Source organism: Hippichthys cyanospilos, chromosome 22 (genome assembly GCF_059441005.1).
Source record: "Hippichthys cyanospilos isolate Australia breed blue-spotted pipefish chromosome 22, RoL_Hcya_1.0, whole genome shotgun sequence".
NCBI lineage: Eukaryota > Metazoa > Chordata > Actinopteri > Syngnathiformes > Syngnathidae > Hippichthys > Hippichthys cyanospilos.
In genome coordinates, this window is record NC_142390.1 from 2,067,552 (window position 1) to 2,083,452 (window position 15,901).

General features: G+C 43.4%; 1 protein-coding gene across 4 annotated transcripts in view; it reads left to right on the forward strand.

The window, feature by feature from the left end:
* The window catches only part of plxna4 (plexin A4), a 138,545-nt gene that overhangs the window by 98,775 nt on the left and 23,869 nt on the right, over nt 1–15,901 (forward strand). For 2 of the 4 annotated variants that reach the window (XM_088406532.1, XM_088406531.1), the window contains exons 30-32: nt 899–1,111; nt 2,222–2,372; nt 3,650–5,177. In XM_088406532.1, coding sequence (XP_088262658.1) covers nt 899–1,111; nt 2,222–2,372; nt 3,650–3,745 — 460 coding nt within the window. In that variant the 3' untranslated portion in view covers nt 3,746–5,177. Of the gene's footprint in view, nt 1–898; nt 1,112–2,221; nt 2,373–3,649; nt 5,178–15,901 lie in introns of those variants that run through there. The other 2 variants (XR_015864213.1, XM_088406533.1) reach the window with 1 other exon arrangement.

The following is a 15,901-nucleotide window of genomic DNA, read 5'->3' on the forward strand; positions in this document are numbered from 1 at the left end:
TTGCGCTGGATTGTCCGTCTTAATCGCTTTGTGGGCGTGGATGGAGCGGCGCTTTGTGGTACTCCATGATTACATTTCCTCCATCAACCTACACGTGGGCCATTTTGGCCAGGCCTTTGCGAAGACGTTGCCATCCAAGTAGCGTAGTTGGTTAGCCTGTGCATCCGGGTGAGCAAATAGCATTCTTTGGATGTCTTTATTCTTGAAGACCGGCAGAAGATAGGACGCAACATTATGGTGTTGTAATTCTTGTCTTGACCATGCCAATGGTGGCAACTCATTCGCGGGTACCAAATTCCAAAAATGATGATCAAACTTCCTTCTTTTTTCTCCGTATGTGTGTGTGTAAAAAGTGTGTTCACCGCCCTAGGTTAACTTTTTACAAGCGCCTACGCATAGACTACCAATCACACCTCCTGTTATATTATGATTATATTATGCCTTGTGTCAGCAATTTATGTAGTCAAGACTTTTTATTGATAAACAAGCTCTTTAAAAAGTTAATACAGTGCGTGACATCATAACACTAACTTAGTCAACCATCATTGATATTTTTGAACCTCTTTTTGGCTGTCACATTTGAAAGGACGGGCGTCGAAACATAGCAATTTGATCATAATGCCAAATGTCCTTGAATTGATTTTTGTGCAAGCTTATAAATAGGGCAAAATGTTTCAATGTTTACAGTAGATGGGTAGAAGAAATTGGATTATAGCGCAGATGAGTGTTTAAACATACAGAGAGAAATGTCTGTGAAAAAGTAATTGCATATTAAATGTCAATCGCAATCCCCCATGTAGACAATTGATTTCCTGCTCTAAAGTAAATGAGACCTCCTTCAATTTCAGTCGTATTTGTAATTTGATTTTTTTTTTTTTTTTTTTTTGTGGCCCGCCAGCCTACCTCTGCGTTTCTGGGTGAACGTGATCAAGAACCCTCAGTTTGTGTTCGACATCCACAAGAGCAGCATCACCGACGCTTGCCTGTCTGTGGTGGCCCAGACCTTCATGGACTCCTGCTCCACCTCGGAGCACCGCCTCGGGAAGGACTCGCCGTCCAACAAGCTGCTTTACGCCAAGGACATCCCCAGCTACAAAAGCTGGGTGGAGAGGTGACCTTCCCTCTCGCTTACGCACTTTATAAAAAAAACTAAACAAATCCGGGGGAAAAAAACACAACTTTTTAGTTACAATTTTCCCTCGTTTAGCTCAGGTGTTACATTTCCAAAGATACCCTCTTGTACTCATTTGGGCTTGGTTACTTTTTGTGTCAAATGACAAACCAAAGAAAATTATAGCGCGGTCCCTTTTGAAGCCAATAATTGCGGTTATTTTTGCCCCGATTGTTAGCGAAACGTGAAACACATTTGGAAGGATGAGTGGGAATAGATGCGAGAACCTCGCAGCATGAAACACTGGAGACTCCACATGCAGTCCAAATTTTGCCTGTTTGACAGCGGCGGGAAAATCGTGCGGCGGCGTATGCGCGCGGCCTCATTAGTTATGCGCGTATGCCGGAAAAGGGATTTACTGCTGTGAGGATGCGGTCGAATGGGTTACAAGTCGGAGAGGAAGTAGTCGGGAAGTGGGGTCCTAATGGGCTGCATAGTTTTAAAGGCACATTAATTTTGGGATGCCAAGTAAGGTGGCAGCACTTTGCATGAATTTGACGGCGTCCGCCAGAAAACACGCCCAGGCGGCAGCCATTAAAGTCATTTGTTTACAAGTGCGCCGGCGTAGGGGTCAGCACTTTTGCCAATTACACGTTTTATGGCCTTAGTTTGAATTCAAAGTTATCGTAAAATGGTCTGCTGTAAAACAAATGGGCAAGGCAGCGTTGCTACAACACAAATGGTGAAGTAGGCCCTTTTTGGGACTTTAATTCACTTTGCATCAGGTGACGTCGTTTTAACGTAGCAGTCAAAAGTTTGGACACGCCTTCTTGAAGGCCACAGGTGGGCATTTTATGTTTTTTTTTTGCTTGGTTTTATACATTGATGGTTCCCAACCTTTTTTCAGTGATGTACCCTCTGTGAACAATGTTTTCAGCTCAATACCTCAAGTGCAAAGCAATTTTGGGTAAAAACAAAAAAAAACAAAAAAAGACTTAAAACATGCCATCAGCGTCTGATTTATTTAACTTTAGAACCAGCGAAAAATATTCAACATAAAGCGTCCTATTTCGGGATTACAGTAGAGGTCATCTTATGTCGTGTGCGCAGGTACTACTCGGACATCGGCAAGATGCCGGCCATCAGCGACCAGGACATGAACGCCTACTTGGCCGAGCAATCCCGCATGCACATGAGCGAGTTCAACAGCATGAGCTCCCTGAGTGAGATCTACTCCTACGTGGCCAAGTACACTGAGGAGGTAAACCCGCGCCGATTAGTATATACAGTGGACCCCCAGGTTACAGCGTCCCTGGCTTAAGTTTTTTCAACGCTTTACGGCGTTTTCCCCGCTTTAGGGCAACTGCCATTTTGCCTCTCTTCAGGCATTTTTAGGTTATCGTTCTTATTTTCCGGTCGCGTCAAACTGCCTGCACGCAGGGCTTGTTTCGTGGCGTCATCAATCTGCGCAATCTGGCGTCACTAAGATACTTAAGACTCAAAATGGCGTGCGTGCTTAAAATAACGTATTTATAGTGGATTTTACTGATTAAGTCACACTTGAAAGGGTTAGCCATGGGTCCCAAGATTGCTAGTGATGTTAAAGGTAGAAGTTAAGATGATTAGTATGGAAACAAAGCTGGAGATAAGAAATACGAAGGAGGCTAGCCTAGCCTATCCTCGCTAGGAAATATGGCCATAACTATCTTAAGTCTCGTCACACCCAAGGTAAATAAAATGTCATTTTTCATTTATATATTGTTTTATTTCTGGTGGTGTTTAATTATGTACATGTAAATTATATATAAGTAGCACTTGCTACACTATTGTGTTAGCTATTTTTATATGTATGTACAATTTTGATGTTTTTTCACGCATTTCCTACTTAGCATAAGTTTCTACTGTTTCTACGATTTCACCTTATGATCCCGACCCCGGAACGCATTCATTTCGTATGGCGGGGGTCCTCTTGTGAAAACACAAACCATATCGTTTCCACCGGTGTACGTTAGCCTAATGCTCACATCAGTTTGCAGTTGTGCAAAGTCTTGAAATAAGAGCATATTTTCAAACTGGCAAACTGACCCATTTGAAAGTTGAAGGTAGATTTTCAGTGTGTATGCATTTTTGTGAGAATGCTTTTTGAATTTTCTTTACACTAAATTGCAATAATTGCAATAATAATTGCAATAATATAATGTCAGCTTCTAGGGGTTGCACAGGTAACAGCTTTGCACATTTTAGGATTTTTTTTACTTAGATTTGTGAAGCTATTGATGCTTTATGATGTGGAGTGTCTTTCAGTTTATAGCACAGCTTTGCACATCATGGGATTTTTTTTTTTTTTTTACTTATGATGCGGATGACGTTTCATGACCTAAGGGGTCTTTCAATTCACAGCTGTGTACCTTCAAGCGTTAATACCTTGAATGTCATCACCTCTTAATGTGATCCGGAGCATTTGAAGGCCTTTCCAAACTTCTGATTGCATTTTTGGAGGATTGACGGAAACCTGACTCACTTTGCGTTGCGTGTCAGATTGTGTGCGCACTGGAGCAGGACGACGCGGCCAGGAAGCAGAGGCTGGCCTTCAAGCTGGAGCAGGTGGTGGCCTTCATGACGCTGGAGAGCTGAGAACCGCACTTCCCAGGGTGCACTGGGAAGAAGAGAAGACACACCCCTCTGCTGTCCCGCCCCTCCCCTTTCCTCCCCACCTTTGGCCCGCCATCCCATCACCGTGCCGTGCCTGAGCCAAAACCTGCTCCTCTTTTGTTCCGGTTTTCATTACTGCTTCCTCGATAGAATTGTTCTCATCCCTCATCCACTGCTGCATACAGACACTGGAAAAAAAAAAAAAGACAAAAAAAAAAACGATTTTTACGTTGCCTTTAAGAATTTACTGACAGGTATAATTCTTTCCAACCGGGAGGAGTGGGACAAACGGACAGCACTTCTTGAGATCTTGGACTGGGATCAATGCAAATGTTTGGTTTGTTTTTCTCTCCCTTGTAGCTGGATTTGCATTTAAGACTGAGGTTAAGGGCTCAGGAGGGCACTGGAAGCCCCCCCCACCCACCCCGCGCCCCCTAAACCCCAACGTTAGCACACCTTGACTAGCATTAGCTTCCACGCTTCCATCCGGTTCAAAACCTCCGGCTCCTCCGTAAGAAGCACACAAAGATGATCATGTGTGTGTTTTGATAGCACACCCACACACACACACACCACACACACACACGCACACATCTAGACGTACGTACCAAACAAGGTCCCGGGATGTGCGGGCAAGTTGGTCAGCCTAAAAACCAAAGGAGCTTGACATCTTCAACACAAAAAAAGATTTGTCAAGTGCCACAGAGGAACACAAAATACAACTCAAAAGAAAAAGGACAACCACTAAATGGACTCGAAAAGAAAAAAAAAAAAAAAAAACCTTGTGACTGGAACCTGTGTGCTACTTTTCTGACCTCAGTTTGTGGAGATGCTCCGTGGCTCCTGGCTTTTCCACATCTTTCTTTCCTGTTTTGCACAAGCCTTCAAGGTGGACGCCGGCCCGAGTGTAGCCGCCGAGGCGCCGGTGTCGTCTTGGCGCCTCTCGGAAGAGGGAAAACAAAACAAAAAAAAACCAGTACCACGGAGAGCGACAATGAAGTGAAACGTGTGATGAGCGAGGCCACCTCTTGTACCCTGTGAAGGTCCGCCCTTTTTTTGCCTTGACAACGTGCCCCATGTGGTGATGTGAATGTGCGAAGGCCGCCCTCGCTGCTCCACCTTTATTGGCTTTTTAAGCGCATGTAAAACCATTTAAGAAAAAAAACTTATTTAAGGAGAGAAGAAAAAAAAAAGAACTCTAAGCCTTGCGATGATGATGATGTGGATGTGTTTGTTTAACTTTGTTTTGCTTTGAAAGACTGGAGAGAGGAGAAAGCGCTTATTAAGTTTAAGGTGGAACCTTTATCCAGTTGACGCTGCAGAATCTGAAAATTCGTCCACAGCGGTGCCTTGAGATATGACTTGAATTTCATCATCCTTCTCCAATGCGAAAATTCGTTCCGCCCCCCCCCCCCCCCCCCCCCAAAAAAACATAAATATCCAATGCGCTTTTTAACTCTTTCAGTGCCGAGCGTTCTTTGGTTAATCACTGTTTGAAACTAGGTCATTTGAGTGACACCAAGCTATTTTGGACAAAGGGAGAAAAATCTTCGCGCGTGTACACTTTGGGGCAAATATTTTTCGAGTGGCGTCTGAACCATCTCAACGGTCCCTCCCTGAAGAAAAACAGTGAAAATGCATTTTTGATGGCAGAATAACACTTTGCGTATGTTTAGAACGACATTACAACATTGGTGGATTGCACACAAGTATTTTACATGACAATTCTTGTCCATGGCACTTAAAGAGTTAAAACACAAACCAGCATGCTAAGTTAGATACAAATATAAATCATCCTGTTTAGGGAGAACCCAAGAACCCTTTTCTTCTAACAAATTATTAGAAACTGACCCCGTGGGTTCTCCGGGGTTAAAAAGAATATTGAGTATATACTGCTTTACTCCAAAGGTCCCCAATCCATTCTATGCGGAGGATAAAGACCTCTGCCTGCATTTAAAATGATAACCGTGGCGTTCGCCTTTGCGTGAGCGTTAGCATCGGGTTAGCGCACTCAAAGCCTAAGGCTCTTGTTTTTTTAACACCTCATGAATCGGTTCAGAGCTTCTTTTTTTCCCCCCCATGCTCTCGTATCTCAAGACACCCCTGTGCACTGCCCCCTCCCTTGCATGTTGACCGATTTGGATGTAAATGGAGCTGCTGCTGCGGTTAGCTCAAGCTGGTTGTCAAACATATCAAAGACTCGGAGCTGGTGAGGGTTGGAGTCAACGTATGGACTTCTGAATTAGCCGTGTCCTTCATGTAGCGAAGCGAAATAAACACTGTGTGTAGAAGCCCTACCAGCCATGTGTACATACATACACAGCGCCCAGTGACAGAGCACAGATAAAGTTTCCACCTTGAAACCTTTTGTAGGAAATACAGTACAGGCATCCTCCTAGCTCAGTATTATAGCGGGTGTTACGCACACCAAAAAAAAAACTTTTACTAGACCATATTTGAAAGATTAAGAGTATCTTATCATGAGATCAAAACAGCCTGGGAGGATAGAAGGTGAGCTTCTCTAACTTTGTTATAATTAATTGTATACCTACCTGTGTATGTAAATATAATGCATTCCTATTTTGCAGTCCAGAACAAAATACTATTTGTAATATAGAATAAACTTTATTAAGAAAACAAAGCCCTCATTGGTTTTTTTTTGCATGCATTGAAAGTGAACGAGTCTGAAATGCAATCTTTCTGGAAGAATTGTGTTATTTGTGTCATTTTTACAAAATGAGCAGACATCTTCAATATTGCACCATCCAGTGACTTTCAGCTGTTGTTTTTGTTTTGTTTTTCCTTCCAGGGTCCGAAAACAGGAAATGATCCTGTTTCTGTTTTTTTTTTTTAACACACGCTCCTTCTTTCATCGATGTATTTTTCTGCCCCTTAGCGTCATTTTCAAAGCCTATGTTGGGCGAAACGAAATGTATTGACGTTTATTATAATTTGTTTAAGTGAAGTCTGTAAATTATATATTTTCATTTCATTATAATTTTACCCCCCGTGGTGTCATGGAGGGATGCTGGTTGTGATATAATTGGACTAAAAGCGCCAATGGAACAATTGAAAATGAAGGCTTGGAGGCTGTGCTGATATTAGATTATGACGGTAATAAAACCAAGCAAAAATATTACGGTATTAAAATTACAGCTAAATTTTTTGATATACACAATCTCTTTGATTTTCGAACAAAATATTGAATATGAGATACATTAAGAAACGTGCACAGTTAAAAAATATATATACTGCCATTCTTGTTTTGTTTTGTTATTATTAGCAAGACAGGATGGCAGTGTTTCAACACAGATTCAAAGTAAGGAATGGAAGTCAATCTTTCATATGATAGCGCCCATATTTACATAAACATAGCACACAATGTCTGATGTGAAAATGCTTGATATACCGGCCCTCTAGAAGGTTTCCTTTTCGGATGACGCTTGACACTAAAAGAGTTCATCTCAATGCATGCCAAGAACGTATTAAAAAAAAATGAACGAAAAAAACAAAAAAAAGGCCATCTAGTTATTTTTACAGGAGATTTGTCGAGTCAACTCTGCAAGCACTGGTGATACTGTGTCAGCGGACTGCACCGCAATTCCATGGCTGTCCACTGGAGGGTCCTACTTGGCAGAATTTACTTTTCCAGCCGCCTTTAACCACGTTTTCCCTTGTAAAGAAAACTTATGAAAGAAGACGTCTTCGCAAACTGTATCAGGAAGGACATCTTTTGGAAACCCAAGGAGCAAGCGCGCAGAACGGAAGCAGGAGATTCGATATCAAAAGTCGTGTCGCAGGTGTCCCGTCACGTCTCTTCGCACATGCTGATTGTTTTGACCCAGATAATTGGGCCCCTGTCTGCATGTGTCGTTCACGGATAGTTGTTCCAACACCTGCCAGGCGCCATGGCAACGCCGAACAGAGGCCCATATACTGTACAGTAATTGGCTGCCGTCCAGCTACTAAATGCACCTGCCCATCAAAAATCCAGATGGGCGTTAGGGGATGGGCTGTACCTGCCAAAAGTTTGGGCTTCAGATTCTTATGGAGGTCAAGCTCTTGAAAACGCATTCCAGCTCATCAAACATCGTCCACGTCATCGAGCTGGCCGAGAAAATAGCGAGATGTACAAAGCTGTCATTTCAGGTCATGACGCATCCTATGCATCATAAAAGCAATCCCAACATGTGCATATCTGAGCAAAAACGACCAAAAATCCTTCCCGTATGGTCAAGCTGACTGAGAAAATAACAAGATATGTAAAGCTATTATCTGGGCAAAACTAGCATGAACAATCTCATACATTTATTGGCACATTTATAATCAAATTTATACTGAAAAGCCGCATTCAAGGAGTCCTAGTTAGCCCTCCTTCAAACGTGTTATCTTGACTTTGCACCCCGCATCAGCATTTTCTCTCATTGACACCCATGTGGTCCTTTTATTGATCTTGCAATGCAGCGCCTGCTCGGATTTAGACGTCAGAGCACTTTTTCCTCCAATAAACAGTCATGTGATTTGTCCTTCCCGCCGGTGTCTGCAGTCGTGACAAGGTGATGGGTCCTATTCGAGTAAACTGGACCTGGCACAGAGGGAATTTACCATAAAGTCCAGATTACTCACGCCAGACCTGCTTTTGGCTAATTTAGCAACGTATCATACCCCCCCCCCCCCCCCCCACCCCCACCCCAAGTGGTCCTATGTCTTCACCTCATATATCTTATGGAAGTATACACGAGCAAGCACTTGGCAATGGAGCCGAGGAAAAACTCGCCTACGTAATATTAATATTATACAAACTTTGACCTGAATCCCCCGAGGAGCCTTCTCCAGGTTGCGTTCAAGGGTCAACGCTATTAAATCTGGATTATAATAGGTTACCCCCCCCCCCCAATCCCAGTTACACACACCAAGAGGCGGAAAAGTTTAGTCAGCAAAATGAAAGTAGACCGGCACCTCGCCTTCATAAATGATACTTGCTGATGCATGCATTAGCGCCGCATAAACTTTTTCGACTTTTCCTACCGTTGGTATCTGTATTCCTAAAACTTTCATCTATGCCATACACCCACTTAATCAACATTAGAGATGCACACTTTAAAAATCGGGGGGGGTCCGTGAATCGATCCCCCTCCCCCTCGCACATGTTAAGCGCTGCAGTTTTGCTCGACGGTGAGCTACTCGGGCGGGTCATTGCATTTTTAATGTGGACTTATTTTCAACTGAATAATTTAGTGCCTGGTCAGCAAGCAAGGGTGATCCGGAATCTATCTGATGGGCATGAGGGAGGAGGGGGGGGGGGGGGTGTTCAGGAAGTTTGAAGGTGCAGGAAAGTGCATGTGGTAGCACTCTGTGTGCTATTGATTACATGTGTCACATCCATGGAAATACTTGCTAACTCCGCCACATCCAAAATGTGTGTACCTTTTCTTATATAGCAGATAGAAATGGGATGGTATCTTACATTTGGAATCAAACATGACTGTGTACGAAAAAGCAACGGTTGGAAAGCCGCTCTCCTGGAAATGCATAATTACTCAATTTTTTGTTAATTTGTAAAATAGTTTTTTGGCATAAGAGTAGACGCGTTATAAGAATATGTGTTCTATCACCTTTGTTCCCGGCCATTAGATTCATCTGTTTCGCCGCGTTACGCAAATATGTACATTGAGCATCTCCGAGGGGGGTAGGGGAGGGGGCGGGGCGGTAATAGGGCGGAGTAGAGCCGGGGAACCGGGCAATTAAACTGCAAAGGCAACATATATCATCTTGTCACACACAAGTAGACATCATAATACTGGGTAATGGCTCCGCCCATCTGCGACTTCCTGGGGGCTCTTGTGCTATTAATGAGGCCTCATTGGGCACGAGCATACACTCGGGGTGAGGGGGGCGAGCTTGGTGGCCCGACCTCCGCCGCCATGAATAACAAAAGGCAGAGCGAGATCATTAGGCCCACGGACGCCCGCGGGCTCGCCCGATTTAATCAGTTTTGCGTAATGAATGCACCTGCCGCAAACGCTCGCTTATTCATAACGGTCATTTGAACGCGCAACTCATTGAGACCGTGTCGGCTTTTATTAACCGCGTCGGAGTTGTTATGATGCGCTGACAATGTTATGACAAAGCCCCGGGTCACGTAAGATGGATCGTCACCTTGGGATTTAGGCACTGCGGCGTTGTCATGCAGATTGAGGGATTCGTACGCTTGCGCTTGCTCCGCTATGGATTTTTCCGGATGCCCACAGCATCTCATCAAACGGACGTTTGCTTCCTCCGTTTGGTTGGAAACGGGCCGAAGGTCAGTCAAGCGGAGGGCTTAACAAAACATTTTTACCGATGTTGGGACTGGATTGTGGGGCGCACTGTCGATTATTTACACCTGATGGTACGGAAAGAATAGTACTGCACAGCTGGTGTTGCCTATGTATTTGAAACGAAGGGCACTTATATATTAGTAGAGTAATATATATATATATATATATATATATATATATATATATATATATATATATATATATATATATATATATATATTAGTATGGGCTCCAGAAAGTGTCAAATCCAAGCCTTAAATTGACTCAGAAGACTTCCAAAGCCGATTCCAGGACGATTGATTATTTCCAAGTTTTGTCACCGCCGCCACACCTCGCGTCTGCCAAGGGGCGTCCGCAGAATTGATAAGCGCGTTTGTCCGCTTTCATGTCATCTCGGCGAGGCGTGTGTGATCGCGCGCCAAATGCGTGACCTTTTCCCATTTGTCTTTGTCGGAGAGGGGGGGGGCGCGGGAAGTGTCCCGGCGCCGAGCTTTTCCCCCCAGCTGTTGGGTTTAATAAAGAGCCAGTGGTGAACAGCATGTCAGACTCTGATCTTTTCAAATGTTCCAGCGATGCCTTTGTAGCGACATGCCCAACAACAACAACAACAACAACTCTTGAATTCTGGCTAATTTAGCTGGGAGGCTCGCGAGTCCTGTTGGACGCATCTGTCTCTTTGAATCTCATCGTCTTCTCCTTAGCGGTATTAGCGGTGCCAAATGGTGCTGCGGGGATTCGGAGCGATGGTGCGCTTTCCTACCGGAGTCCGCATTTGTTTGTTTATTTTAGAGTACAACATCAAGCGCTGTCGTTGTGAATTTCAGGATTAATTGCGCTGAAGCTGTTTCGGATCTGGACATCTGGGCTGTCAAAAGGATGGAGAGCAAGATCTTGTGTCCTAAATCCCACCCACTTTTGTGATTGCAAGATTCGCCTCCCGCAGCCAGACAAAAGAAAACACGTGTTTAAAAAAAAAAAAGCAGGAGCATCTTCATCTCCATTTTTGTCTATTTGCATACGTATTGGGTGACTCATTGTTGTCGTTTAAATGAGAATGGGAACATCCCTCTCAGGCAAATAGCACCCAAAAAAAAAAAAGGCCAGCATTTTGATGGCAGACATGCTTTTGTGATCAACTTTAATAGCCTATTTTCCCAGAGAGCTGCATTGAAGTGGAGCACATTAAGACAGCGCATAAAGTGCCTCATAAACTGCTCGGATTCTCCACCGCCATCAGCATCATCGTCGCCATCATCATCATCATCCTCCTCCAAGTCAGACCCAAAAATGAAGATATTCCATTTCGTATTTCCTTTTGAAGTCCGCTGGAGTCACAGTGACACCGATGTGTTCAAAAGTGTCTGTTACTCTCAAGAAAGGTTCTTGCGGATGGGAAATATGGAGCTTCCGCCCCTCTGTTCATGCAACTGATTAGACATTTATTTCGAATCATTAATTATTAATAAAGATTTGTACATAAAAAATAATCAACAAAGGTGATAGACATGTTCTCAAAAAAATAATTATAAATATTTATCCTCAGAAAAATATCTAACTTTTGGGATGATAGTAGGGATGTGTTCACAAAAATCAATTATAAACTTGACAGGTAACGAGAGATGTCACATGACAAATTGGATCCAACCCTTCTAATATGGGGATGAATCTGGCCTTTTGCAAAAATAAAATTGAATAACCTACTGAACAGAAAATTTGTTTCACGAAAGTATATTTTCCTGAAACAATTATTCAAATCAACAGTCACATTTGAAAGGATTTTTGCATGTGTGTTTGTTTTCTTTAAAATCTGGAGTCACCCCTGAAGTTTCTTCCATTTGACAACCACTGGCGTAATTCATGAAAATAGCTTGTTGGCGATAATCCACACGGTTGTTATGACAACGGTCTATAAGAAATCCTTTTGCAATATCCATCTTTTGTGTATTCGGAGGGAGTAGCTTTCTTCATTTCCTAATCCATGACTTGCTAATAGGTGACCAAATCAGAGCCCCTTGTTTATAGCGGCGTGTGCATGTTTTGTTGGTGTGAGAGCGCGACGGGAAAATAAATGATGCCAAGCTACAGATGATGAGAAATGGAAGGGGAGGGCAACTTCTCACTTGGCCCCCATCCAGCTGGCATATGGACCTGTCTGTTGGGCTTTTTCAAAGGCACTTTATTTATAGATATTTTAAAAACTCATTTGGAAGCCATTTTCAGTGTCATGCCGCAACCCCCTCCCCATTCGTTGGCAGTCGGTCGGCATAGTTTTGATTGAGTTCTGAGGGCCATCTGTAATCCTCGGCAGGACGCGGCGGTCCGCGGCCTCGCGCTTGTTCTTTTTCTTTTCTTTTCTCTGGTGTTTTCTATCAGTAAGACACTCTGGTTTGTTAGCCACAGGACAGCAGGCTGAGAAGCACTTATGTTCCTGTCTGTTAGGAAAGCGGTAGTTCCACAAACATCCGTTGAGCCTTAGACGTTGCTCATCAAGGTTTGGGTGGAGAAATGCTTTTTTCTATACAGTGGGCCCCCGTGTTACGAGATTCGTCCGTTCCGCGGTTGGGCTCGTAAGACGAATTCCCCGTTTGACGGGCAATCAAAACCTACGTTAAATAACTAATGCGTTTAGGACCCCAGGTAAAAACATCAAAATTGTACGTACATATTAAAAATTGGTACCAACATAGTATAGTAAGTGCTACGTATATATAATATACATGTATACAATCAGAAAACATCATAAATAAAACATAGAAAGGCTTTATTTACCTTTGAGTGGCGCTTGTTATGCCCATATTCCCTAGTAAGGGTAGCCTAGGCTAGGCTAGCTTCGTATTTCCTGATTATGCCCAGCATCGTTTCCACATAAATCATCTTCTTATTTCCCTCTTTAACATCACTAGCAATCTTGGGACCCATGGCTAATCCATTCAAGTTTGAATTAAGCAGTAAAATGCACTATAAATACGGTTTTGTAAGCACTCACAATCCAACAAAGCTTTACCGTTCCGCCATTTTGAAACGAGTGAGGCGGACCAATAGCAGACCATCTCCGTGAGGAGACGCCGACCAATAGCAGACCAGGACTGTAGTCACGCGTTGCATGGGAGCAGTTAGACGGCAATAGTAAATAAGTGCAACTACTTAAAAACGCCAGCAAATGGAGGCAAAACAACACAAATACAGCCAACCCCCTAAGGTCATGACAGTTGTTTTTGTTGCAAATTTGTCATGTGGAGGGGATGAAAAAACTCAGTATTCCAGGTCACAACATGAAAATAACGTAAATCAGGGACGTTGTAACACGGGGGTTCACTGTATTTGGCTCTGCCATAGAAGTTCTTGAGAGAAGGCGTGTTCCCATGTAACTTTGGAGAAATCTCCTTTCTGAACATTGCACTTGAAAAGCTGATTGGAAGTGCACCCTGCACCGATGTGCGGACGTCAGTCAGTGTGGTGGCTGGGGCGGGGGTGACTCTGTAAGCTCTGGTCAGAGATAAGCACCTGCCGGGACAGCTTTCCATTTCCTCCCGAGTCACCCAATCAAGTAGCGTCTGGAACTCGGTGCTACAGATACACCGAGTCTTCTGACCATTCTGTCGAAAAATCCTCTCTTTCTTGTCATTTTCAAAACCCAGCATATACGGTGAAGGGTCCGAGAAAATGACGTGTTTTGGGCCTTCTGTTATCAAGTCTTCAAGACACTTTTCATTAACTTCCCCCCTTGTTATCAGGAAATGCTTTATTTGGACTTGACTGTCATTTTCATGTATGGTCATCTGCCACTTATTTTGCCACGATGCGAACACACCACTATTATCATCCCAAAATAATGCGGAGCAGCATTGTATTGATATAAGCAGTGACGCCTGTAGGGACAGCAACTAAAAATAAGTGGAATTACCTAAGCACGACTGCAGATGGAGACGAAACAACACAAATACAGCCAAGCCCCTAGGGTCACGACAGTTGCAAAAACGGGAAAATGTCCTAAAGAGGGGATGAAAAACTTTGTATTCTATAACGTAAATCAGGGACGTTGTAACACGGGATCCACGTATTTACATTGATATGTCTTGGAAATGAAGAATCGCGAAGCTTGTGTTCATCCAAAGGGTGGCGCGCAACAATCTGAGCAGGATCTCTGTCAAGCATGCTGTTTTGAGTCTGACTCAGCGGAAAAGTCATCAAAAGTGTTTTCTATAGTCTAGTCATGGCGAAAAGTCAGCATTTAGACTTTTTCTTTTATTTTGAAGCAACGTTGCCGCCTTCGGGGATGAAATGCACTTACTTGACACAATAACGTTGTCCGTAAAAGCCCCGATTGCTTTTCTAATGAGTGTTGCTGCTTTTTTTTTTTGTAATAATACTCCAACAGTGCCCCCCAGCACTGTTAATTCTGCGCTAATCAGTGTGCATGTGCTGGGCGTTGTTTCTTAATGGGACAGAATATTGGCATGGCCGCCACCTCGTTGGGGAGCCTGAACGCGTGGGTCTCATTTGATTAAAGCCGGCCGGCCCCTTCTCTATTGTTTCTCATTATGTGGGCCCTTAGGACCACCGCTGACATTTGAGAAAACACAACATATTAAATTACCTGAGGAAAAAAAAAAAAAGCTGGGACGATGCTAAATGGTTGAAATCCCTCGGAGCGCTTTAATGGCCGCATTCTCTTCATTCGTTACAGGAAAGGCTTAGATTGTGAACCGGGTTAGTGTTGGTCACAGTAGAACCCGCGTGGAGGCTAGAATTAGATATCATATGTCCAAATGCGCCGTTCCCAAATGTTGTTAGAAAGTCCTGATTCCTTTTTGCCATCGTGGCTGCATTCCCCACAAGAACATTCTTCCAAAAAGCCCCCAGGAATGGATTTTGAAGAGTTAGCATCATTTTACCCGTTGAAATATAAATAGCGCCCCTAAGATATAGGAGAGCTGTTGTTTAATGAGATGTCAAGGGTTGGGTTAATGCAGCCCATGTTTTAAGTATGGGCCTTTGATAAATCGAGAAGCAGACTTCAAATCACAATTTTCTCATTTGCATCCGCTTTATAGATATACTTAAACGGAGCCCCTGAAAATGTTCCTTAATTTCTCATCAGTCCCCCCTTTTTTAAATGGAAAGTATCCAAATGGAAGATTTTTTTTTTTTTTTTTTTAATACCTCGTACGCGCAGGACCGTTGCCTCGCTTCATCTTTTAGAAAAAAATAATCAATTCAAATGGAGGCGTCAGCGTGGAAAAGATGGATAGGTCTCAGCTAATGTGTTTTTTCTCACTTGGCGGGAATTAACTCCTCTTCCCAGCTCGGGCTCACCCGCCATCTGCAGAGTAATGAACCCTTAACGCCCAACGCCGAGCGCATTTTTTTTCCTCCCTCTCTCTTCCCCCACCACAAAGTCAAATTCCTTGACTTGACCCATAACTTACTCGACAGGCCCTCAAAGCTGAAAACCCAATTTCGAAAACACCTCTTCCATCTCTGGTTTGCTCATAGGTGCGTGCGTGGAAGGGGGAAGCCGGGGTTGCCGTTTGTGATTTGTGTGCACCTGCTGTGAACGGTTGTTTTTCTTCTTCTGCCCATTCTTTAAGATTGCCCAATCATCCTGCGCTAATAGTCGTCAAGCTATGCGTATTTGAGTTGGCACGGATGATGCCGGGGAAAAGGCTTTGTTTTGCTCATTTGAAGTGCAATTGCAATAAGATGAAAGTTGTCATCATATTTATGCTTTTTCATCCACTTTGATGCACGTTGCAATTTTTTTCTGTTTTAGACTAAGCTGTAACCCATATAACGCTGTGAAAAAGAATGAAAAGTC